Source organism: Erythranthe guttata, chromosome 1, assembly GCF_056151865.1.
Source record: "Erythranthe guttata isolate IM_541 chromosome 1, IM_541, whole genome shotgun sequence".
NCBI lineage: Eukaryota > Viridiplantae > Streptophyta > Magnoliopsida > Lamiales > Phrymaceae > Erythranthe > Erythranthe guttata.
In genome coordinates, this window is record NC_142533.1 from 12,033,735 (window position 1) to 12,060,409 (window position 26,675).

At 32.1% G+C, this 26,675-nt stretch overlaps 2 protein-coding genes and 2 long non-coding RNA genes across 6 annotated transcripts; 2 read left to right on the top strand and 2 right to left on the bottom strand.

Annotated features, from left to right (window-relative positions):
* Positions 1 to 286: 286 nt before the first annotated feature.
* Positions 287 to 3,541, bottom strand: LOC148772837 (uncharacterized). The gene is made up of 3 exons (XR_016031879.1): positions 3,431 to 3,541; positions 3,288 to 3,327; positions 287 to 1,915 (listed from the first exon to the last, which is right to left on the bottom strand). It is a non-coding gene; the product is annotated as an uncharacterized LOC148772837 (long non-coding RNA).
* A 3,534-nt stretch (positions 3,542 to 7,075) lies between these two features.
* On the bottom strand, positions 7,076 to 9,280 carry LOC105961623 (RNA-binding (RRM/RBD/RNP motifs) family protein). The gene is made up of 4 exons (XM_012985858.2): positions 8,743 to 9,280; positions 8,557 to 8,655; positions 8,104 to 8,412; positions 7,076 to 7,463 (listed from the first exon to the last, which is right to left on the bottom strand). The coding sequence occupies exons 1-4, from the start codon at positions 9,097 to 9,099 to the stop codon at positions 7,275 to 7,277; spliced, it is 954 nt and encodes a 317-aa protein (XP_012841312.2). The 5' UTR covers positions 9,100 to 9,280; the 3' UTR covers positions 7,076 to 7,274.
* Positions 9,281 to 11,379: 2,099 nt separating this feature from the next.
* LOC148772838 (uncharacterized) lies at positions 11,380 to 13,489 on the top strand. Of its 3 annotated transcripts, none has more exons than XR_016031884.1 (5): positions 11,380 to 11,439; positions 11,777 to 11,860; positions 11,994 to 12,068; positions 12,923 to 13,155; positions 13,227 to 13,489. It is a non-coding gene; the product is annotated as an uncharacterized LOC148772838 (long non-coding RNA). The 3 variants fall into 3 exon arrangements; XR_016031885.1 differs by having other exon boundaries at positions 12,954 to 13,155; XR_016031887.1 differs by having other exon boundaries at positions 13,033 to 13,155.
* A 4,377-nt stretch (positions 13,490 to 17,866) lies between these two features.
* LOC105961613 (uncharacterized) lies at positions 17,867 to 19,098 on the top strand. Its single transcript, XM_012985845.2, has 4 exons — positions 17,867 to 18,086; positions 18,172 to 18,308; positions 18,474 to 18,571; positions 18,710 to 19,098. Exons 1-4 carry the CDS (start codon positions 17,867 to 17,869, stop codon positions 18,975 to 18,977), a joined length of 723 nt encoding a protein of 240 aa, XP_012841299.2. The 3' UTR covers positions 18,978 to 19,098.
* The last annotated feature ends 7,577 nt before the right edge of the window (positions 19,099 to 26,675 follow it).

Here is a 26,675-nt window from a genome sequence, read left to right on the forward strand (position 1 = left end):
TCGAGTGCTTTGTCGACTATTTTCCGAAAAGTCGTTACGGAAGACATGCGGACATCTCGTTGAATCACCGGGTTGAGGCCTCTAAGGAAATGGTTGGCCTTTTCGTCAGCGTCTCGGGATATGAATGGGGCGTAGAGACATCCTTGTTCGAATCGCCTAACGTACTCGGCTACGGACAAGTTGCCTTGCTTTAGCTCGAGAAATTCCTTTAGCTTCTGAGCTCGGAGGTTTTTGGAGAAGTACTTTTCGAAGAACAAGATTTTGAAAACGCTCCACGTGTTGTTAGGTCGATTCCTTCTTTGGTACCTTCCCACCAATGACGGGCTTCGTTCTTCAATAGGAAAAGAGAACAATGGATTCGATCTCGGTCGGACATTTCCATGTAGTCGAAAATGACTTCTAGGGATTTGATCCATTCTTCGGCTATGGTTGGATCGGGGCCTCCATGGAATTCGGCGGGGTGCATCCTTAGAAACCTTTCGTAAATGGCTTGGGGTGCGGTATTTTGAGGTGGTGGAGGTGGAGGGTTTTGGTTTTGGAGGTTAACAAGGCGTTGAATTTGTTCATTTTGTTCTCGGACGAGGGCGGTGAGGTCTTGTATGGTGCGAGATTGATCGTTCGGATCGGTAGCGGCATTTTGAGCTCGAGTTTGTGCTCCCGACATATTAATACTTTAAATAAATAAACATTTCACATTAGTCAAATAATTTTATTTTTTTTTGCACATAAGCATATATATACATAGATACCTGCCCGAGTGTTTAGTCGATGTCGTACTTCGAGAATCTCGGAGATCTTTAAGTTCATATAGAAGTTTCCGGGGAACGTTGCTCTGATACCACGTATGTGTGACACCCATTTTCTAATTACACTTACTTAGTAGTTTAAAATATGCTAGCGGAAGACTTATAGAAAATAATGAGTGTGGAATGCTCGTTTTAAAAATCACCTTCTACCAATAGAAAGTTACGCATAAATTTTTCTTTTAAAATCAGAGGGAGAGTGTCCACATAATACTATATCATATACACTTCACCAAACATCACAAAAGGAACATGCATGACTAGATTATTGAAATTATCAAGAGTAAAGATTAGGAATTTCGGACAGATTTGGTAGATCAACTTAGAAAATTAATATCTCTTGAACCCTTCACGAAAACACTTTGAAAATTTAATCACATACTCTAATATGGGTCGAAATTTCTCAGTTAAAACAGTTTTAAAATATCATTAGCCATTTGAGAGAAATAATTAAACATATGCAACTGTACAGTTTAAAAATCCAGAACAGGAGAGGGAGCTTTGAAAATTATTTATAAATTCCCTACTGTTCTAAAAACTACCAAATTTTATACGAAAGTAGATAAGTGAGTTAGGAACATATTCCAAGTTAAATGGATTCATTTGAGTAAGAAAACTTCATATATTGATGCATGTCCTAAAATGACTCAGCATGTGCACAGTTACGGAAATTAATTCATAATAAATTCCTGACTTGTCCAAATGATGCAAAAGACCTACCAAAATAACCCTAACAGAAAGACCTACAACTCTGTAAAATTTCATGCAATTCTAAACAGAAAGTATATTTAATACGGATTATCGAACAACAGGGCAGAACACAACAAATAATTAACCGATAAGCATTATATAGAAGTTTGGCAAAAAGAGGAAATCAAAATCCTAATTATTATTAGATGCAATGTTCTTACTAATAAGATCCCCCGAGGGGTGGAAGAGTACGATAATAGATATCTACGACGGTATCGAAAGTCTTTAAAATTAAACTATATAAGTAAAACAATATGGCTAAATTAAGAGCACACAAGATCCACACGCCTTCCATATGAACACATCCCTCGATCCTCGAACTCGACTCCAACTTTACGACTCGTGCTCGGGATTGAAAGTACCTACAAGCATTTCAACACCTATATGAGTCTTTTGGACTCAATGAGAATTTCGAAGAAATACCGAATACACATAGTCAAACAAGCATATATTTATGATATGTATATATGTATATATCCCATCTCAAATCACACATATACACAATAAAAACATTTCGATTTTACCTCAATCGTCATTTCATTGAGGAACTTTACCAATTTACCTTTACCTTCTCGGATTACCTCTTAGACCTTCCTTTCATCATTTCATAAGGAATAAGAGTAAATCCCTTACAAGGGAGTCGTCATTCTTTTACACACACATTCATTCAAGTGCTCATACAATGTGTGAGAAAAACATTTTTGTTCGGATATCCTTTGGAAAAATCAAGTAAAATCATAGACAATAAGCCTTCATTTATTTGGAACCCGTTTCATAAGTGGAATCAAACCACACACTCTTCATATCATTTTTGGGGTACCGGTCCCTCATACCCCGTGCTTATTCGATCTATGTTTTACAAGATTTTCCAACTTTAAAAACGTGCAAGTGAAGTTAGTATATATTCTTCATTTCACATATTCAAAGTTAGCTTTCACATAAGCACACATATTTCCACATATTTCACAAAGGCACATAGTTTTGTCACAAAATCACAAAAGCAAGTAAGACACACAACAACTCAAACAAAGAACATAGATCACATATTTACACATATAGCAAAACAACTAAAAGCATTCGATTATTTATAATTACTATCACCAAGTTTCATTAATTAAAGTTCAAGCCCTCTTTCTCAAGAGACTTGAAGTTTTCTTTCAAGTAGCACCAAATTTTCATTTATTTCATTTTCTTTCCAAAATATTCGAACCATCAACAATTCAATCACACAAAATTCCATTTTTTTTTATTAATCTTGTCCTCGGTTTTTATCTTCGTATATTATCTTATTACTCATAGATCATAAACCATGGATTGCAAGCTTCCTCGACCCGAAGGGAGTACACTTACAACCGCGTAGGTCGATATATATATGCACATAGAAACATATACTTATATATATAGCACATATAGATTATAAATAAACCATGGATCAAGTACTTTCTTCGACCACGCAGGTTTACGAAAACCATGGATCGAAGTTTCCTTAAGATCACGCAGGTCTAGTATATATACATAAATAAAATTACAATATTATTCTTAGTTCTTCAAGATTATATCATTTAAAGCTTAGATTCTTACATGCATGGATGATCAAAGCACAAATTAAACACAAAGTTTTATTTTCTTCCTCCTTTAGTTTTCGGTCACCACAAGAACATTAACAAGAAATTAAAGAGAAGAAAAATACTATTGGTGTTGAAGCACTTGTAGCAAGAATTCGAAAATTCTCACCTTAATCTCCTTAGAAATTTGGAAGGGTGTTATTTCCTTTCTACAAGGAGGAGAAGAAGAAATTTTAGAGAGAGAGGAAGAAGAAGCTTAGCTTCTTGAAATTTTCGAAAATGAAGAAAAGAAAGAAGATGAAGAACACTTACTCCTTTGGCCAAGAATTTTATTCTTGAAAGAGAGATTTTGGGGCTTTCCTACACTTCTAATTTCGAAAATGGAGGAGAAGAGAAAGAGATTTTGATCTTTAGAATGTGGAGAGAAAAAATGAGAAATCGATGAAGGCTTGGGTTCTATTTATAGAGTTGTGAGGGACTTGCATGCTTAATGATTAAGGAGTGGTCTCTTTGCAATTTAGAAAAAACTTAGGAATTATCTAGAGGGACTTCTTTGCAATTTCATTTAACTCTCCAAAAGAAATTCAAAAAAGGAAAATCTTAATGTACATGGGCTCACCTAGAGAAGGATTGTACTCAAGGAAAATATTTGGTCCTGTGTTGTACCATGGTCAAAATTGAGGGATGAATAGGAGGGATTTTCTATTTTTATTTAAGAAAATATGTGATTTAAAAATTCTCCTAACAAATAAGTTCTAGCAAATAGAGGAGTATAATTAATTTCTAGATTAATAATTAACTAAGATGATCGATTTAAATTCGTCTAAAATTATTTCGGATTAATGCATTCTATATGAAACTTCACCGGTTATCACATAAATAAAATCTTAAACTAATAAACGCACATAAGAAATAAAGTCACGTTAATTAAATAGATGCTAATTAATGAAAAATTAAATTACCGGAGTCGTGGGGTGTTACATCTAACTTCCTTAATATTACACATTGACCCTGGATTTAAACAAATATATCACATTAACCCCCAAAACTTTTTTTTTCAGAAAATAATTTTTTTTTCTGAAATATTTTTTTTCTGGCCAGATTCCGGCGCTGACCGCCGGTCTCCGGCGTTGACATTTTTTTTTTTTTTAAACTTTTTTTTTTCCTGAAATTTTTTTCCGGCCGGTCAACCACCTTTGACCGCCGCTCTACGACGTTGACTTTTTTTTTTTTTTTGAATTTTTTTTACTTAGAAAAAAAAATTAATTAATATTATTGTTTTGGCTACTAAATTACTGTCTCAGACGGTAATATTACTGTTTGGGACAGTAATATTATGAATATTATTTTTTCGAACAGTAATATTATTAATATTATTGTCTAAGACAGTTAAATTACTGTTGGAGACAGTAATTTAGCATCCAAAGCAATAATATTAATTAAAATATTTTTTTTAAGAAAAAAAATTAAAAAAAAAAGTCAATTAACAGTTAAATAACTGCTGGAGACAGTAATTTAGCAACGAATACAGTAATATTAATTAAAAATATTTTTTAGAATAAAAAAGTCAATTAACAGTTAAATCACTGTCTCCAACAGTTAAATAACTGCTGGAGACAGTAATTTAGCAACGAATACAGTAATATTAATTAAATTATTTTTGAAAAAAAAAAAAAGTCAATTAACAGTTAAATTACAGTCTCCGACAGTTAAATAACTGCCGGAGACAGTAATTTGGCAGCCAAGACAGTAATATTAATTAAATTTTTTTTTAAGAAAAAAAAATTATAAGAAAAAAAAAAGTCAACGCCGGAGACCCGGCGGTCAACGGCAGTTGACCGGCCGGAAAAAAATTTCAGGAAAAAAAAAGTTTTGTGGGTTAATGTGATATATTTGTTTAAATCCGGGGTTAATGTGTAATATTAAGGAAGTTAGAGCATAATGGGTGGTATTGATAAGAATTAGGGTTAAAATTGGGGTCAAAATTGAAATTAGGGTTAAAATTGGTTAATTGATGAAATTGGGCTAAATTGGGGTATAAATCATGAAATTGGAGTTGAATTGGGTTTCAATGAATTGGGGGTAATTTTGGTATATATAAACGTGTTTTTCTTATTTGCAAATAAGTTTGAATGGGCTGGATTTATTTGAAAGACAAAAAAGTTGGATGTCCCTCTTTTAATTAAGTGCCCTTGTCATGTGCCTATTTGTCATGTTTGTAATTTAACAAGAAAGGACTTACTCTTTAGTAGTTAATTTATGTTTAGAGGTCAAATGGCAAAGAGAGACACAAGGGACTTAAATGCACATTGGTCCACACAAAAAACAGTCTTTCAAATAAACTCATGCCCATGTCCTTTAGTTTAGAATATCCGTCGTAATATAATTTTTATCTATTCCATCCATTATACTCTAACTTCCTCAATATTACACATTGACCTCGGATTTAAACAAATATATCACATTAACCCGAGCCCAAATTCTATCTCGCATAAAGCTGAAAATCTCCTTCCGTGTACGTCCAAGGGTTATTCGCATCCCCAAATACTTATTAAAATTATCAACTATGAGAAAACCAAGTTTCTGTCCAATCGATTGTTTCAGCCCTATTGGTAAACCCGGGCTAAAAGTCATAGACGATTTTTCAAGATTAATGAGCTGATACTCTTGCAAATTTCTCCAAGACACGTTTAAGTGTTGTCGCCTCTTCCTCAGTCGCTCTACAAAAGATTAAGGTGTTGTCTGCAAATCAAAGGTTTGTTAGAATTGGTGTTGCAGACGCAATTTGAACACCTTGAATTATGCCTCGGCTTTCTTCATGCTTAATCATCGCAATTATGTTCTCTACACACAATGTAAACAAATACAGAGAAAGCGGGTCTCCTTGACGAAGACCCCGGGACGGACGAAGCTGACCACACTGAGAGCCATTCACAAGAAAAGAATAAGTGACAGTAGACGCACAAAGCATAACAAGCGGTCAAGAAAAGAGTTGTGAAATCCAAATCTGACTAACACCTCTCGAAGGAAGTTCCATTCAATGCAGTCATATGCTTTACTAATATCTAGTTTAGCAGCCATAAAGAATTTCTTTTTCCTAGAAGTGGTTTGAATGTGATGGTTAATTTCAGAAGTTACAAGAGTATTATCGGTAATAAGGCGTTGAGGAACAAAAGCCGATTGGGTAGGAGATATAATATCGTTTAAGATATTCTTGAGCCGATTGTGAATCATTTTCGAACCTATCTTATAAACGACATTACATAAACTCATGGGGCGGAAATCCCTAACACTTATCGGTTTCTTTTTTTGGGATGAGGACAATATGAGAAAAAAATGAGATTTTGGGAATAGCCAAGTACATCCACTATGATATCCTTTCTTGTTTACGTTCAATACAAACATATCCCATTTCGTCTTTAGAGTTGCCGCATCACATTTAGTCTCCGATAAAAATAGCAGATCGGGGTTAAATTTTCGAATAAGAATCCCAATACAATGAACTATCAAGGGGCCCCCGAGCCCCTAACAATTCCAAAAAATACAGCTCATTAAAAACAACACCCACCCCTTCCTCCTCTTCTTACTATGATTTCCAGGATAACTATTATCAGACAAACCAGATCTGCCCAATATTGAGATAGATAGCCAATACGAAAATATGTGAGCAAGGAAAAAATAATTGGAAAAAGATCTAGGGTTTAGGACAAATGTTTTAAGGTTCTGAAGGCTTAAAGAAGATTACAAGTAAAGCAATTGACACAACTAATTAGGCTACAAGGATCTAGATCAGATCAAAAAAAACCTACAAAATCCTTTGGAGAAGCCTCTCACATGGAGAGAGAGAAAAAAACCTCTCGCAGAGAGAAAATCGTAAATCGTTCGCTCAAAAATGCATTTCAATTTTCATTTCAACTCATAAATTGAAATTGGATGGAAAAATGAAATTTGTGAAAATTTATGTAAACTTTAAACTTTCGATTCCAAGGCAAATGTTTTTTAGAAAAAAAAATGAAATTGAAAATCGACGAAATTTGGAAGGTATGTAGTGGCATGGTTACATACATCAACACGCGATAGAAATTCCAAAAAATAAGAGTAATATACAGCCACCAACATTTGAAACTCTCTGTTCCTTTATGCATTGTTCCTTGGATTATTCTTCTTGTGTACTTTGAGAAGTCTTATCAGTTGATTCTTCTTCTTCTTCTTCTTTATTTTGAGAATTATCGATGATGCTCTTTTCGCTCGATTCTTCTTTTTCCTTTTCTTGTTTAGTTTGAGAAGTACCAATAATGTTCTTTTCGCTGGCGGCTTTCAAACGGACTGGTCTTCCCAACAATTCCTACGTACATGAAGATACATACATACATACATACTGTCATCATTACTATTCGGAACAATATAACTAATGCAATCGTATAATCAAAACGGGCATTATCAAATCAAATGATGGTGTGTAGTTAACCAGATATTTTGTTCAATTGCTATTTTCATACACTTCTACTGAAAGCTGTATCATCAAATAATTACAAAGATACTGAAGTAGCTTTATTATAGCAAATTCATATGCACCACCAAAGAGAGCAACATATTTACATAACAAGTGAATCACTTATTAGTTTCACTACCACAGTCGCAATATTTTAGAGTAAAATTATTCCCCTTAAAGATGTTAAGGTTTCTCCAAATACAAGTTTGTTTGTAAAGATGTTCCAAATTAATCAAATGATATAAAAAAATCAAATAATCAAAGTTTGTTTGCAAGCTCACCAACGCATTTATTTCAACAGAGGATACAGTCAATGGTACTTCCCTTTTGCTATTTACAAATCAAGATCCAAAACATTTCAAATTGCAGAATAAAAAACATGATGCATATTTTGTTAGAAGCAGACACGATTAATTTGAAAGAGTGGATGCATGCATTATTTAGCAAAGTGAACAAAAAGTATGTAAATAAGAAATTAGATAATAATTATTACCGTTCCATTTAACTGAGAAATAGCAGAATCGGCTTCCTCTTTTGTAGCGAAAGAAACAAAACCGTAACCAGCAGATTTACCAGAAGGACTGTCGAAAACGACTTTAACTGAAAGGGGTTTGAATTTGGAAGAAAAGAATTCACGGAGATCGGTGGACCTAACTTTCCATCCAAGATTCGACACATACAGCTTATGCCGTGTTTCTCCAGCTGGAATACTGCTGCTGCTGCTTACAACACTATCAGTAGTGCGAATTGGTCTCTTGAATTGCTTAGCAAACTCTACTCTGATAATCCTAGCACTCAATTCCTGCACAAAACCAACTCGAAAACAAAGAGCAGATATAGATAGATATTCAACTTGTCCGTATGAATAAGACTAAATATTGATATCAATAGAATGCAATAAATATTCAAATAAAAATATGAAAAAAGGAAAAGACAGACTACATACATGAGAGTCGTATTTGAGGATAGCAGCCTGAGCCTCTTCCCCAGTAGCCATTGTCACAAATGCAAATCCTCTACTCTTCCCATCTTTCTGCTTTATTATCTACATTATTACACACATTAATTTATTAATTAATTAAACATATTTATTAATTAAAAAATTAATTAAAAAAAAAAATATAGTAAGAACCTCAACGTCGTCAACAACACCACATTCACCAAAAAGCTTCTTAATATCAACAACAGAGAAAGACCAAGGCAAGTTTAGCACAAATAGCTTTCTTCTATTGTCCCATTTTTCTACTTCTTTTTTTTCTTCTTCTTCTTCTTCTTCTTTTTCTTCTTCTTGTTGTTGTAGATTTACCACTGCTGAGTGCAATTGAAGAAACCCAGGTTTTGTTTTGGTGCAATTGAGATTGAATTTCAGCGCTGCAGCAGAGACTTTGCTAAACCTAATTGAAGAAGAAACAACAGATTTGTTCGACGAATGGAATTTCGGAACTGATAAGATGAATGAGGAGGCTGCTTCCTTTGCTCCAAAAGCCATGGCTGCCAACAAAACAAAACAAAACTAGAGACTGGAATTGGATTAAACTGATATTTTAAGGGTTTATTTGCACTATACACCCTTCCAACATATCCATTTAGCAAACTTGCGCCCCTTGGTTTTCTATGTTGCTACTTTCGGCCCTTTAAATTGAACATTGAACAAAAAATAGGGATACCCCAATGTTATCAGAACCGGACCGGATACAAAATCAAACTGGCATTCGGATTACGGTTGGACCGGTTCAACCGGGTTCGACCCGAGTTTTTTAATTTTTGAAACTTTTAATTATTTATTAGTTTTAATATTTTAAATTTATTATAATATATATCAATTGATACTTGTGGACTAAGTCTCACAGGACATTAGTCATCAAAGCCAATAGCTACATGGCAATATATGTATTGTACTAATCCTAGAAAAGCATGACAATGCTAATTTTATGTTGTATAAATTATGTATAAATAGAGGAATTAGTTGAATGTAATAGAGTGCGATTCTCATTCGATAGTTAACAGCTTCATTATTCATTTTCTTCGGCTAGTATATTTATCATTTTCATTACAGTAGCTTTTGCAATATTACTTTGTTGGGCTATAATACACGTTTCTATACTTTGACAATTCAATAGCTAGTGGGTTATTCTATAACACGTTATCACCACGAGATTTTGCTCGATAGGGATTTGTTATTTTCGTATTCTTCTTTTTATTTTATTTTACGAAAATCCAGATCCTCGATCTATTGTCGTAAAGACAAACGAGAATGATTAGCGAATACTTCAGTATTTTAGACGCTATCATTTCTCAAAGGATATGATGGATTCGTGTTTATTAATCTATTGCTTGTTTATTTGTTAAATTGCTGCTGAAATTTATATTTGCAAGCTTGTGGATCCCAAGCAGTGTTATAAGCACGTGCTAGTTTTAACAGATCCGTGGGCCGATTTAGAGGACATGATGTTCACTCCGAGCATGATACTCGTCGAGTAAAAGATATAATAATCTCAAATGAAAGTCGATTTAGAGACTATGAGATTAACTCTGAGCCTGATGCTCGTGGAGTTGGAGAAATAATAATCTCCGTTTAAGGTCGATTTAGAGGCCATCAACTCCGGGCGTAGTACCCGTAGAGCTTAACAGAGACCGTATAGAGGTCATACTATAACTCCGAGTGAAAAACTCGTTGAGTCAAGACGTTGGAATTCCCGTCAAATAAATAAAATATAGCTCCGAGTCCAAGCTTGTTGAAGCAAGAAAGCCGATTTGAGGCTAAATATTTAATATAGCTCCGAGTCTAAACTCGTTGAAGCAAGAAAGCCGATTTAGAGGCTAAATCTTTAATATAGCTCCGAGGCTAAACTCGTTGAAGCAAGAAAGCCGATTTAGAGGCTAAATATTTAAAACAACTCCGAGTCTAAACTCGTTGAGACAAGAAAGCCGATTTAGAGGCTAAATCACAAATATAACTCCGAGCTTGAAGCTCGTTGAGTCAAGACGTGATAATATCTGTCAAAAGCGACGTGATAATATCCGTCAAAAGCCGATTTAGAGGCCAAGTATCTGAATATATCTCCGAGCCTGAAGCTTGTTGAGTTAAGACGTGATAATATCCGTCAAAAGTCGATTTAAAGGCCAAATATCTAAAGATATCTCCGAGCCTGAAGCTCGTTGAGTTAACACGTGACAATATCCGTCGAAAGCCGATTTAAAGGCCAAATATCTTAATATATCTCCGAGCCTGAAGCTCGTTGAGTCAAGACGTGATAATATCCGTCAAAAGCCGATTTAAAGGCCAAATATCTGAGTATATCTCCGAGCCTGAAGCTCGTTGAGTTCAGACACCCGTCAAGAGCCAACTTAGAGGCTATTAATCACAAGCCCAAATTTAAGGGGTTTTGGGTTATCTTGTACCCAGTGTATATATATCTCTCTCGGAAGATGTGATTCCCGAGATTGAGTTATTTTGTGTGTATCCATGTTTAACCTCTCTTGGATGATGTGATTCCCAAGATCGAGTTGTTTGGGTAAACCCATATGTACATATCTCCCTTGGAGGATAAATACCCGAGGTCGAGCTGACTGTGATACGCGTACATGAAAAACACGGCTAAATATGACTATTGCATACTGAGATAGTGCAATTACACACTCAATATTTAATAAAATAAATATATTTCTCGAGTGTGACATTGTGCAAGACACACTAGGCCAAAATGCAAGACTGGCGACGTTTTTTTTAGCGACGGTTTTATGTTCGTAGCATGTTTGCGACGTTGTACGTGTCACCCACCCCACTCGCCCCGACAAGGCCCGCCGCCTCGGCTACAAGGCCAAGCAGGTACGCAAATCCTTTTTTTTACCCTTCGCATGATCTTAAATCTATGATGAACCGTTTGTTTAGTCCCTTGAAGAAATGCGTATGTGTTTGTTTATGATCTGGTATATCTGTTGTCTCCAATTTTGGGGTTTGAGAAAGCGGCTTCATTTTTGTTTTTTGTCAATCAACTGTTAGATTGGTGATTGTTTTATATGGTTTCTGGCTATACCATTCTTTTCTGGGTAGGGTTTGATACTGACTTTTCCCGTAGGATTATGGTTAGTATTAGAGGTTCATTGTGACAATTTAGAAAGACTGTTCATTTTTTTTCTCTTTTTCTTTTAAATTGATATTGCAGGGTGATTTTTTGGTTCACTTTATGGACATATCTCGGGAGGAGCTCATGAAAAAGCCAGATGAAATTTCTGTTGAGAAGCTGCAGGTCTGTCTTTACATGTATTATATGCAAATGGAAATTATGTTTCTCTTCTAATTTCTTGTAAGAATCTAGTATGAGTAAAATACTTGTCGTACTCACTACTTGTTATACAAATTGTTTTCCATGTCCTATATAGTCTCTCCTGGACCTTGCGTTGCGATCCACAGCAGCAGTGGCAGATCCATGCCACGAGGACTTAACATGTTGTGTGGTTAGTGCTTAACCCTTGTTCTGTATTTTTTTGTTCCTTCTCCTTATATCCCAATAAAAAGTAGTTTTAATTTCAGTGATGTTGTTTCATATGCAATTATCTTAGTTTCAACCATTGCATAGGATACATACTTTCGAGAATGAAATTTTCCTCAGTGTCTTTGTTGTCTCTGTGAGATAGATATTGCCGTTAGTCTTACTTGACTGGATAATATAATGGTACGTGGTGTTTTAAAAATTCAGGTAGTTTTAGCTCTACTGGTCAAATTTGTAACGATATTTTGTTTTACTGAAATTGTCTTTTTGCTGCTGATACAATCAGTTTATTATTTAGGCAGTATGTAAGAATGGTTTACATGATTTATAAACAAAGATTTTTTAAATCACTGCTGGTGTTGGAATTTCATGATCTTTGGATCATTTAAGCTGTCCACTTACTGATGATAAATATCATTATGATTAAGTATTTAAGTCTCGTTATCATGTTACTGAAGTATGTCTCAAGAAAAGCTCTGACAAAATATCAGCTAATATTTCGGTTACTAAAAATTGATGTCAATTAAAAATTGAAAAGCTTTCTCGTTGCGACTACTACCTTAATTTAGTTTTAGTTTATGAATGTAACTTTGACTTGATAGAATAATTGTGATTTTAATAATTGTGACCCTTCCCAATTTCTAGGTATAATTGTTGCCCACACTTGCAGATTAATTCGTCTTATCTATTGCTAATCTTGTGTTATACATGTTCTTGCAGTATATTCTTGATGTTTTATATTGGGTTTAAGTTTTTGTACTCGGACGTATTTCTTTAAGGGTTGCGATTAATTTTTGTGCGAAATTACATGGAAAACAGGGAAATTGATAAATGTATTTTTCTCATTAAGTGGTCTTGGTAAAAAAAAGACTACTTCTTATGGCCTCCCGTCGCCGCTGGGCCCCTTCTTTCTTTCCATTTGTCTCCAGGAATTTTTATGGCAGAGGTTACCCTTCAAAGGGTATTGTTAGTCAAGAAAAAAATAGTGGGGGAGAAACTCCCATGGAAGAGAAGAAGAACCAGAGCTTCATTTCAATCAATTTCTAGTTTGGGTAAGTTTCAAAAGTTCAATTGAGTCATTAAGTTTCAATTAAGTTAAATTGAGTCCTTACAACAATTGCAGGAAACCCGAGAAACAATGCAAGAACAAAATAAAGTTAAAGATGAAAAAGTTGATCGATTAGAAGAGCAATTGCAAGAAACCCGAGGTATTTTGAACACCTTGCTCGAGCGTTTTAATAGTGGAGTATGAACACGAGTGAAATTAGTGTGCCTCTTCAACTAATACATTCATGGTTTCAAGTTTTTATGTAATTTTTGAATTGATGTTTGTGTTGTATTTTGATATTTAATTGGTAATCGTGGTTTTTAATATTTTTGAGTAAATATGGTTTTGGTTTTTATTTTTATTTTTTTTAACAGCCGATTTTATTTTGTAATAGAAAATAATTAAAATAAATAAACTAATTAAAAAAAAAACGTTTGCGACGAAAACAAAATCGTCACAAACAAAAATGAGTACTTGAGACGAAATATATTCCATTAACGTCGCCAAATTAATTAAAGCCGGGCGACGAAAAAACTATTTAGTCGCCAAAAGATTCAGTGAACTTGCGACGAAATATGAAATTTCGTAGCAACAACTTGCAACGAATATGCATATCCGTCGCGAAAAATGAATAAATAATTTTTTTAGAAAATACGGTTTTAGCGACGAAGTGTTTTTTTCGTCGCCAAACTTGGCGACGCAATTGTATTTTCGTCGCTGACTTTGCGACGGGGCATTTGGCGTCGATTTTGGACTGATTTGGCGACGAAAATAAAACGTCGCTAACCGTGATAAAACGTCGCTAGGAGATAAAATTCGTCGCGAATTTGCGTCGCCAGTCTTGCGTTTTGGCCTAGTGACACAAGTTAAAATCATATCAAATCCCGTGGAGATAATAGATGACTCTGGGAATGCAACAATTATGTTGCATAATGATACCACGTATGCTTATTATTTACGCGAAATATAGTATTTGCGCGTTTGCTGGCATATATTATTGTGCAACTCTGGTAATAAATGTCGAGCACCCAGTAGCATACGTTCACACTCAAAATGGACTGGCGGAATCTTTGATTAAACGCGTCCAAATAATTGCTCGTACATTGCTGATGAGATATAAACTCACTAGTACAGCATGGGGCCATGCAGTATTGCATGCATCAGCACTGATTAAATTACGCCCCGCTGCTTATCATATGCATTCCCCAATGCAATTGGCATTAGGCTTTGAGCCCGATATTTCGCACCTTCGCACATTTGGTTGCGAGATGCAACTGCTTGTTATTGTGTAGAACAAATCTGATCTTTTTTCCAAAAAACAAAATAGTCAGACAAAACACTACCACAATTATCACCCTAATCTATTAGAATCATCCGGCGGCTTCTACGAACCAAATTCTTTTAGCAGTGTTTGCAAATATATATATATAGCGGCATTTTCTGTCTTATGCTAAATAACAATTCCACTTTCAGAAACACTTTCTTCGGTCATGTACGGTTGTACATATTTTCCTTTTATTCCCCTTTTTAGTGTTGGAATTAAGTGGGAGTTAGACATTTTGTTGACGTTGTAATTTTACTATTTCAATTGAATTTGTATTCTGACAGGTAAAATCGGCCGAAAAGAATAAAACCGGGGTCGGATGGTGAAGAACCGGGAAAAAACCAGTTAAACCTCTCAAATCAATCGGTCAAAGAACCGATTTTTTTAACCAAAATGAAGAACGAACGAAGACAAAAGTATATATATATATATATATATATATATATATATATATATATATATATATATATATATATATATATAGGGAGAGAGAGAGAGAGAGAGAGAGAGAGAGAGAGAGAGAGAGAGAGAGAGAGAGAGTCCATTGCTTCATTTACTGACAGGTCACGCTTTAGGGTTTCAAAACAGTAATGCAGTTTTTATAATTTTCTGATAGTCCTAGGACTATTTTAGAAGAAATAAAACACGTTTGTATCCCCTAAATTAAATGTTGCATACACAATCTCCCCAACTGCAACACACGGTCTGAAACCTCTCACAAGTTTTTTTCTTTTCGTTACTTCTTTTTATCAGCTTTTCTAAACTTCTTCTTATAACTTCTCAATTCAAATTGTATAATCACATCTGCATACCAATCCGAACTATAATTTAGTATTTCGTTCGCTTGAAACTGTTGGGTGAATTCTTCATTTTAATGCTCTATCGGCGATGATGGAGTGACATGCGAATTGGTTTTTTTGTTCGTTTAGTTTTTGTTTTAGCAATTTTTTTCTTCTTCTTGGTGATTTTTTTTTTTTTTTTTTGATTGCCTTTCTTGATTATCTTGCGTTATGCATTAAAAACCCAAGATGAGAATTTTGAATTAGAAACCTATTTTGTCTTAATTTTGATATGTGTGTACGTGTTGACCGATGAATCTTTTTCTTTTTATTTGTTTCTTATTTACGTGCAGGGCATTTTTAGCATGTCCCTTTAACATAAAAAGAAAAGGGAAAAAAAAGTCAAAACTGTAAAAAAAATGTCAAATTGCGTGTCTGATACTGTTAACTGGTGAAATATCTTTTCTTATTTGCTTTATGTTCTTTTTAGGTTGGCACTTTAACAAAATGAAAAGAAAAAGGTTTTTTTATGTAGTTTGTTAGTGCTACAAAATGTGCACATATATGTTCTTTTCTTGATTTATTGTTTAATGTTTGAGAGCTTTTTGCTTTTTGTTGTAATTTGCATTTTTAGGATTTTATTTGTTTATGTTTACATTTGCATTATTTTGAGTACTTCGAGGTATTTTTCGTGCATCTTATTATATACGGAATCGAGCACAAAGTAAATGAAGGAAGTAGAGCAAGAAGTGTGAAGAAAAATGCCTGATTACGCATGTTATGTACCAGGTGAGCTCACGTCTGGATTTGTGTGCTCGAGCGCGCAAGAAAAGAAGCTGCCAAGCAGGATTAGTGTCGCGCGCTCTCGGGTCAGAAATAGCGCGCGCGAACGCGTACATCTGAAACTTGCAAAATTTGAGATTGCTTTGGGAAGCCTTTAAAAAGCCATATAAAAAGCCATATAAAAAGAAATTATTGCCCTAACTTCTACACACAATCTTGAAGATCAGAACACGCCACTTTGGAGAATGTAACACACGAGAGAACGCAACTTTGGAAAACAAATCTGATGAGAGAAATACCTTGTGACCAAAAAGAGCGCAGAACGCACACAAACGAAGAATCGAAATGACGGCACAGCGGCAACAACACCGGAAATCAAGAGTAAACGTGCAATCCTCATTTCAAATCATAGAGTTTTTCTTCCCTTATCTTTTGATGAAGTTTGTAGTCTCCAAACTATTTTATTTTCTTCGTATAATTACGAGTAATTAAATCTTTAATCTACAATTATGTCAGCACTTTATGTGGGGATTTTGAACTTATTTTTCAAATATTGTACAAATTTGATTTTGTGGTTATTTCTTCTATCTGCGTTTATTTAGTGCATGAATCAGGCTAATATGCATGTGTTGCTATATGTCATTGTTAAAATTGAATCGACAGAATATTTTAATAATTAGAACGGTGATAACAGAACCTTAGAGTAGTTTTCACTAGATTAGTGTATTAATTGCATGTGGTATCATAGACATACATGTATCGCCTTAGGTAACCATTGACGAAACATGTTATTTAATGTGTTACTCATAACCTGATTGCATAGACATATAGTCATATGTTTGTGAATAATAGAATTATAGTATACGCAAAAGAGGATTATAAATAATTTTGTGCTTCGGGTACGGTTAATAATTAATAATCATAATTTGCATGATAGAGGTTTAATTGGGTGAAGAATGAACGCAAAGGGGTAAAGATAAAATCCTAGGTCCGTTTTTATTCATATTTTATCATGTTTATTTGCTTTCGTAGATAGTTTAGTTATTTAGATCATAAAACCCGACATTTTTCGGATTGCTGGATAGCAATATACTTGGTACAATTCGGTACTTAGGATTATATAATTTGAGTATCCCTATGAGATCGACATCCGACTCTCTCGAGCCCACTTTTACTATTTATTTGCAATACATGCACTTGCGTGTTAGAATTTTACACAACTTAGTTCTTACAAATGTTATATATATATAATTAAAAAAAATTGGACTTTCTGGAGGCCCAAAGCGATTGTCTGTCTGTCGGGCTTGGTATCATTCATGAGTGCATTTGTGCATGTATATGTTTCATCAATATATCGGACATTAAAATATTTAATCAAGATCTCAAGAAATCAGGGAGAACATAAATTTGACTATTATAATCAGGTGTCAAAATTCCAACACATATTTAAATCGTAATTACAAATTGCCTTGGAAATTTCATCAACCATCGTTCGAGATCGTTTAATATATATAATTAAGTATAGCAGTACTTATTTTGATCTAAAAAATCAACAGGTCATTTAATTCCTTGTATGCATGCATAGTCTATGTCATCACATCCTAAGCAAATTGTTGGATGTATCAAAAATGCCAAAAGTTGTTTAATACAGTCTAAAAACACAATGCCTTATTTGAATTTTTGCAGCAAACTAAGCATTATATAAGAATTTGAAACCCAAACATGAAACCCCTTTTTCTTTCTTCATCATATTTGAGAAATACACACATATTTGGTAAATAACATACATATAAAAGCTAGTTAGGTGGAAAAAAAAAAAAAGAAGAAAGATGCGGAGCTGTTTTGCGATAAGCAAAAGTAGGTTGGCCGAAGATGTGATACTTGAAGAGTCGGGTGGATCAAGGGATGATCCAACACGCATACTAATAGTGATGGATGCTTTGAAGGAGTTCCCTTTTGAGTTACTCGAATGGGTCCTCAACAACTTCACTTTTCGACATTGTTGTACTATCACTCTCCTTGGGATTATGCCGTGGCTCAACATCCCCCGTACCTAATTATATATTAATAATTTTTTTTTATTTCAAAATATTACCACCTACATAATATAATTAATTCATGTACGTATGCGCAGTTTCTGCAAAGACAAGGTCAGACATTTGGAGTATGGATTTTGATGACTTGTCATCCTTTCAAGAAAAGAATGAGTTCAAGAATGATCCCAAGTATCAAAAAATTCAACGTCTAATCCAGCTTTGCCGAAAATATGGGGTATATTATGTATTAATTTATTGTTTATTGTTTAAAGTTCTCATGTTTCTATGTCTGAAATGTTCATCAAGTTAAATATCATTGTTTATAAGTTTAATTTGTGTATGCATGGATCATGTATTTGTTTTGTCATATATATAACATAGTTAATTAATAATCTTGCAGGTTGTTCCTGACATAGTAACTGAAATGGGGCATCCCATACGACTTCTTGTTGTCGAACAAATCAGCAGCCTTCACGCTACATTAGTTGTTTTCGATAGGTACATATCTATCTATATATGTGTACCATTAAGTAATAATTATATATATTCATGTGTACCATATTCATATATGTCTCATATTAATTTAATTTATAGGGATTTGACTATATGTATATGTATGAATGTGTGATGATTAAGGCACCATGATAAGAAGCACATAGAGTACTATGCGGAGAAGATAACATGCGACATGGTGGTAATGAACGACAATGGAGACGTAGACCTCATCAAGAAACGAAAGCTAGACATTAATAATAATCATACACCACTACCACCACTTGCGGAGGAGGAGGAGGAGGAGGAGAAGGAGGAAGACTGCTCATCAACATTGCCTCCATCTTGCTCCAAGTCCATTATTTCAGATCACATCAAAAAATATCTCAAATCTAAAACTCGGGGGAAATAATAAACCTACGTGACAATGTCAATGAATAATATTACTTGTTCAATTCATCAAATATATGCCAAATTACCTCCATTTGGAATTCACTTAAGAACATTATGTATTTTGAAATATAACTCCAACTTTGAACTTCTTGTTTATCTAATGTTAAAATTATCGAGTCTCACAATCTCCTTTTTTTTCTTGTTTATTCATTGCATGCAGAGTGATTGGTATATATATTTGTTATACTTTTGGCTTAATTCCACTTTGCACCCTTAAAATATACCATTTTGGCACTTTGCACCCTCGAAAAATAATTATAGCACTTTGCACCCTCAAAACACATTAAATCATTCACAATGCACCCTCAACTAAATAATAAAGGCAATTTCATTTTTCATTGGTGTTTTTCTTTTCGAGGTACAAAAAAAAAATTGTTATTTTCTTGAACCTCAAACCTAATTTCGAGCGGACAAAGTGCGAAAAAATAAATATTACACCGGATTTAAAAAAAAAAAAACTACATTTTCTTATAAAAGAAAAATAAAAAAAATAAGCTTTTATCACTAAATTAAATTATTCGATTGATGGATCTTTTATGTAACTATTTGAAAATATTAGGTGAAAATAGTTGGAAGAAAATATACTTTTTAGAAAACTTGATAATGGAATAGCTGAATGATTTTTTTTCGTAAAATATTTTATTTTGATAAAAAGATATAACTTTTAAATATGTTGATGAAATGTATTTTTATTTTTGAACTTTATGGTTTCAAAATGATTGATGAATAAAAAAAAAATTGACAATTGGCGTCCTAAAAAAATATCACTAGAAATATTAAATTTATATTTTTTAGCTTTAAAAATTCATTTGGGGTGCATTATGCATGATTTGTTGTATTTTGAGGATGCAAAGTACTATTAATTTATTTTGAGGGTGCAAAGTGCCAAAATTGTATATTTCAAGGGTGCAAAGTGGAATTAAGCCTTATACTTTTAGAGTTTCTAAATTTGTGGTGATAAGATGTTAGGTATGTACTTGTGTGTGTATAATAACAAATCACAATAGAAAAATATGGTATCATTAATGAAATAGAATTTAACGTAAGAAAAATATCACCATAATGACTCCAACACATGGAATCGTTTTCCTCAATAGCTTTGGCTCAGTCCCTTTTATGTCCAGTCCAATCTTTTTTTCAAGAAGCCTAGGATGGTGGTAACCCACACAAGACCGAGCACCAACTTAGGTTTCACTCAGTCCAGACCTAAACCTACCCAATTCTCACAACTGATTTGACTCACCAACAACTCATGCACAGTCAATTCGTAAAGGCGAACACTCAATCACTCAATTCAATTCTTGCACAATAGTGTTTGATCACGCACATAAAAAGATTAACCTCAGAAGAATGGTGAATGGATCGGATAAGAATATATACATCTCTCAATGAGTATTTAACATGGAACTAACCATATGATATCAAGGAGTATCCTATTCACCCTCTCAATAATACCATTTTGTTGAGGGGTGTATGCAACAGTTCTATGCCTCTTAATACCAATTTCAATGCACAAATCATCAAACTCATTATTACGAAACTTAATGACATTATCTTTTCTTAAGGTTTTGAATTTCTTGTCAATTTGATTTTTAACTGAAACCTTCCATGCGTTGAACTTATCAATTACATCAGATTTATGCTTAATAAGAAACATAAAGGCCCCTCTAGAGAAATCATCAACAATGGAAAGAAAATACATATCCCGGCATGAGTAGGATATCAGTGCACTTTGATGAACACACACATCAACATATATACTCAAGAATATCAGTGCACTTTGATGAATTTGGGTATTAAGAAACATAAAATCTAACTTTATTTGATTTTCTATGATACATGAATCACATAAAGGCATTTCAGACACAACATCCTTGCCAAGATAGTTGTTTTATGCAGAATTCCAAGACCTTTACCACTTATATGACCTAACTTATTATGCCAAAAGTCAGTTAAGTTATGTTGGAAAAAAATCATAGATACAACTAGGGGTATTTGCTATAATAGTGAGTCTAAGGTACCAAAGATTAATTCAACAACATTCAGTTTTAGCCTGGTTTTTTTTATTTTAAGCATAATCATGCAAATTAGATTCTTATAAAGCGGGATTAAATCTAACTAGGACTTATATATGGATTTCTAAAATCCTTTTGTGCGCCAAATTCAGTGATGGTGTGATGTGGCGGCGGCGTGGTGATGATGGAGAGCAGATCTAGAGTTTTAGTAGATCAGGCGGATAACGACGCGAGTAGAGAAATTCGCGCAGACTGGACCATTAATTGACTATGATTCATCATAGTCTATTAAGTTAATAGACTATGCTCTGATAGTCGATTAAAGTGTTAATGGACTGTTTTGGTAGCCGACTAAGATTACTCGATTTTATAATTTGCTTTTGGATTTTTGCGTATTGATCGATTACGATTTGTATAAATCAATTACAATTTATGTATGTTATTTATTTTGTAAAAAAATGTAGATTTTCGTTTTTATGTAATTGTGTTTTATTTTAGTAGTCAGTTCCTTAATCAACTATGTTTCATCATAGTCGATTAATATACCTGATAGATTAAAAAGTTAAAAACAAAAAAAAAAAAATTAAAAAATAATAATAATTAAAAAATAATGAAATAAAAAAAATTGTGATGGGTGGTAATGTGCCATGGGCATAATTGAAAAAATGGATGGCTGAAATTATGGGTGGACTTTTTTCAAATATTGTAAAATAATTTGAGTTTCTCCATATTAAAAGAAGTATTGAAGGAGTTATATCAAGAGCCCCAAATATTAACTATCTATCTTCTGAAAGTAGCTTGTATTTAATTTTCATATTATTAATATTTTAAATATTAGCAACTAACAATTGTAATGTATGCAAAACCTAGCATGAGATCTCATCAAACAATTAGGTCAAATATTAATTATTCGGCGAAAACTAGGGTTGGGATTGAGTTGGTTTTTAGCCGATAATCGATCAATTACCGACCATATTTGTAGACAGATAAAAAAGAAAAATAATCGACCCATTGGATCGGGTCGGAAATTTCGATCAACCCATCTTTAATGGATCGGTTGACGGTTACTAATATTATCAACAGTCGATTGACCGATAATTATCGGTTAACCAACTATAGTAGTAAAATTTTATTAAAAAAATATAAAATAAACAGTGTTGTGTTTTAAGTGAGTATTGGAATTATCAAAATAGTTAGTATTTTAAATTAAACAAAAAAGTCAACGAAGAAAAAAAGTTGACATAAATCTTCCATTAGAATTTCGGAATTATATTTTTTTGTCGAATTGCTATTAACTATTTTAAACTGATCAACGATCATGGCAAGTGGCACTAGGCATAATGTGCATACTTTGACTCCAAATTTTGATAATTTTTGAAGTGAACTATGTGGTGGGTATAATCATCAACTGGCCATTTCGGAACCAAATATTTTGTTGTCAACTATCAATCGACCCACAAAGATTTGGTCGGCAATGGTTTTCAAATTTGAGCAAATTTAATTTGTTGGAGGGGTCGATTTTTAGGATGATAGTCGATCGACCCAATCCAATCCCAACCTTTGCAAAAACTATTAAGAAAAATGCTAATCATCTTTTCTTATTTTTTTTTGTTATGACGAGATTTTTTGTTACTTCTTGTCTTAAGCCTCGTTAATTCAAAGAAGACAAAGAAGAAAAAAAAGATACAGTAACGCAGAATACACATGTAGTAATAGGGTGAATTGCATTTTGCACCTCAAAAATAACAGTGATTGACATTTTGCACCCTGACATTTTAGAATTCGCAAAATTCACCCCCATATTAAATATTTCATGGCAGATTGCACCCTGTATCTAATTCTCATGAGATTTGAACCAAAAAATTAAATAAATCACGATATCTTAATTTTTTAAGTGGTTTTTATTCTTAAAGGTATTTTTTATTTCTTATTTTGTACTTTTAAATTATTATTTAGCTTGTAGGCTAGATAAACAAATAGAAAATAATAACTTATGATTTTACTTTGTTAGCTGAGGTGAACTTGAAATTATATGTAAACTACGTAATGTTATTTTGTCCTTTAATTCTGAAAGATAATAAACTAATCGCATTGAAAAAAATTAAATTATTATGTATTTACTTGCTTTTTTTTCCAAAACAAATTGAAACATAAAAAAAAATTGAAATAATTTTTGAAAAATATTTTTGAAATTGAAATTGATATTCAGATTTTGAAATTTTTGAAATCAAAATTGGAGATTGTCTTACACTTTAAAAAGAAAAAAACTTAAAAATCCTAATTATATTATTCGCTTAAATACAGTTATCACTTCTAAAGTATGAGCCTTCTGACAATTATCCACTAATGTATTAAACATTTAAATGTATCAGTTTCCCCTTATGTTCGTAACCTTAACGGTTGTTAAGCTGATTTTGTTAGCGTGGTATTAATTTTTGCTGTGAAAGTAGCAGGTGGAGTTTTTATACCAATAGTACCCTTACGTACATAACCATTTTTCTTTCTTTTTTTTTCTTTTCCTTTTTTTTTTGGAGAAGGTTTCAATTGGGTTGAAAGCTGGATGGATCGGATTGAAATTATCCTTTTCGAAAAACTTCCGAAAACAATCGGAAGTACAAAATCAATTCTGATTCCAATTCCTAACCTTTTGGACTATAAAAAATCATTCCAGTTCCAATTGGCCCAAAAATTTTGGAATTTTGAAAAAAAAAAATAAGAAATCAAATCTATATATAATATAAAAAGAGGATCTATGCCCTCAATGATTGACATGTGGCAAATGATGATGTCATTCATCAAAATTGCTTAGTTGGAGTTCAATTGATTATGTGGCATCTCAAATTGATGAGTTGGTTTTTCATTTTTGGTATGTGTTTAAGTTATTTCCATTTATTATTTGCACAATCATCTAAACATTACCACATATACATATATTCTTTAATGCATTTAATCCATATATAAATTTGAAAAATATTTATCCTATTTACACTTTTAATTTTCGAAATATATTTGTTTGAATGTCCATTTTTTATGAATATTCAAATAAATTTTAGCATTTTTTTTCATTGTAATATCAATTAATTTTAATAATAAATCGTAATTATAGAATTTCGGAATATGTATACAATAAATCATATTTGTTTAAAATACAACATATATATTATTTCATTATTTTATTTTATAAATATAATGATATATTAATAAAATACAATAATGTAAAATAAAAGATTTTATAGATATAATATTATTGTTTTTTTTTCTGAAAAATATATAGAATAATTTTTTTGCAACAGATAAAATTTCCGTATGAGTATTATTTTCTCTTTGGAAAAACTAAAACAATAATATTATATATAGATGATATATTCAACTATCTCTATTTTAAGAAATAATTAATTCAAATTAATTTTTATTTTGTTCCCGATTATGTATTTATCAAATAAGGACAATTTTTACATTTTCTCATAACTATATATATTTTTTTTCCATATTATATGCATCATAAAATAAGGTAACTTATGTATTTTAATGTGACTTAACTTTTCTCGGATTAGGTGGCTCAATTAATTATTTCTAAATCAATTCAAATCAAATCAAATCATTTAATTATATAATCAATAATTTCAAAATTTTAGATTGCTGCTTGTTTTAAAATTCAAATTTTGAATTTTAAAAATATTTCTAAAAATTACGTAATAACCCATGCTATAAACAATATAATTTTCAGCACTCGATCCGACTATTTTATATGAATATTCAATTTTTTTATGTTATATATATAATTTTGATTTTTTTGTTCTATTATGTTTATATTTTCGTATTTTTATGTATGTGAAGATTACACAATATTTTATTTCCAATATACACAATATCCTCACATATTTATGTAGATTTTGACCATATTTACTTCAATGGATTGCACAATTTATGAATATATACATTGCACATTTTTTTATTCAATATACACATTACATTCAATAAATACAAAATTAATAATAATAAATGATTTTTTCCTTAATTATTTATTTCGTAAGTGGCTTAGATTTTTGTTTCATAAATAATAAGTTAATCAACTCCATACCCGGCTTATTATGACATCAATCCAACTTTATATACGGCCAATTTTTTTTTTGACCAAATTTAAATATTTTCATCTTTTTTTATTTATTTGCATATAATTATGATTGAATACTAATTAATACATATTTGGAAATTATATTTGAATGATTTATCAACATTAACTTCTGTCACCATATTAAAGTTTATTCCATATAGATCAATTGAATTGTTTATATTCATTTCTAATTATTTCAAGTAAATCATTTTTTCCCCTTTTAAATATCAATCACTTGCAAAATATATTACTCTATTTCTATAAGATTATTATATTAAATATGTATTTCCTTAATGACATAGTATTCACAAGTATAAATATCCCCATTCCTCCTCAGTTTTTATATCCATCAAACTTTCGCCATTTTTCTGTTAGAGTTTATACATTTTCGCCAAAAAGATTTCTTCGCCTTTCATTTTCGTTAGATTATTAATGCTTAAATGTCTTTTAATTTATTATTTGCATATAATGATTTGATTGTTCTTATTTATGCGTATATATGTTGTTATATATCATTTTAGTTTTAGTTTAATTTGGTTTTCATAATGATTCGTCATAATTTATTTATATTTATAACATGTCAATATATTTATTTTCATCGTGGTTATTGTAAAGGTGAAGATCCTATATAATATCCTGTGAGTTTTGATGGTTTAATTGATCAAAAGGTTACGTTTAAAGTTGTCATAAATGTATTAATCTTGATAATGCATATCATTCTACGTATAATGGCCATAAATTATGCAATGATGATACTACTATTTCTTCTTTCATCAAATTTTAAAAGTTGGATGAGATTAAAATTAATATTTTTTTGAATTAGTTATATATTTATGTTTTTACTTTTGATAGGAATCGTTTAAAGTTTGTTCGTTCTACTATGTAAATATAAACAATGGTTTGCCATGTATGAATGTGAATGACAATATTGATCTCCATGTTTTATCATCTTTATTCTTACTTATTTAGTATTTCATGACGTTATTTAACTCAATGATTATCTAATTATGTTATTTCTTAAAATACCATTACATGGATCAAATGTAATGAGTGAAATTAGAATTCCCAGGGAGATTATATTGCGGTCCAGCATTCAAAGTAGTTGAAAAAAAGAAGGCAACAAAAATTGGATTTGCAATTGTGTTGATGTTTTCATATTTGTTTGTACTTATTGTTTAGTCTTGGCCTTTTATTGAATATACGATTTGTTACCAACATATATAAAATATGTTTTGTATTTGAGTTATACATCGTATAGCCCAAGCATTTTTTATTTACATTTTATTTTTTGTATTAGTATATATACTTAGTATATAATTAATTCATGCATGTGTCAATGCAGTAATATATATACATATTGGTTGGTAATTTTTCAATATCGGTGATTCAAACAACATTTGAATTGTTTAATAACCAAATTCTACTAAATTATGTGTGAATCAATATTAATAAATGTGGTAATTTATGAGTAACAAGAATAAGTGTTGGAGACTCATTGACATTAATTGCTCATTGCAAAAAAAAATTA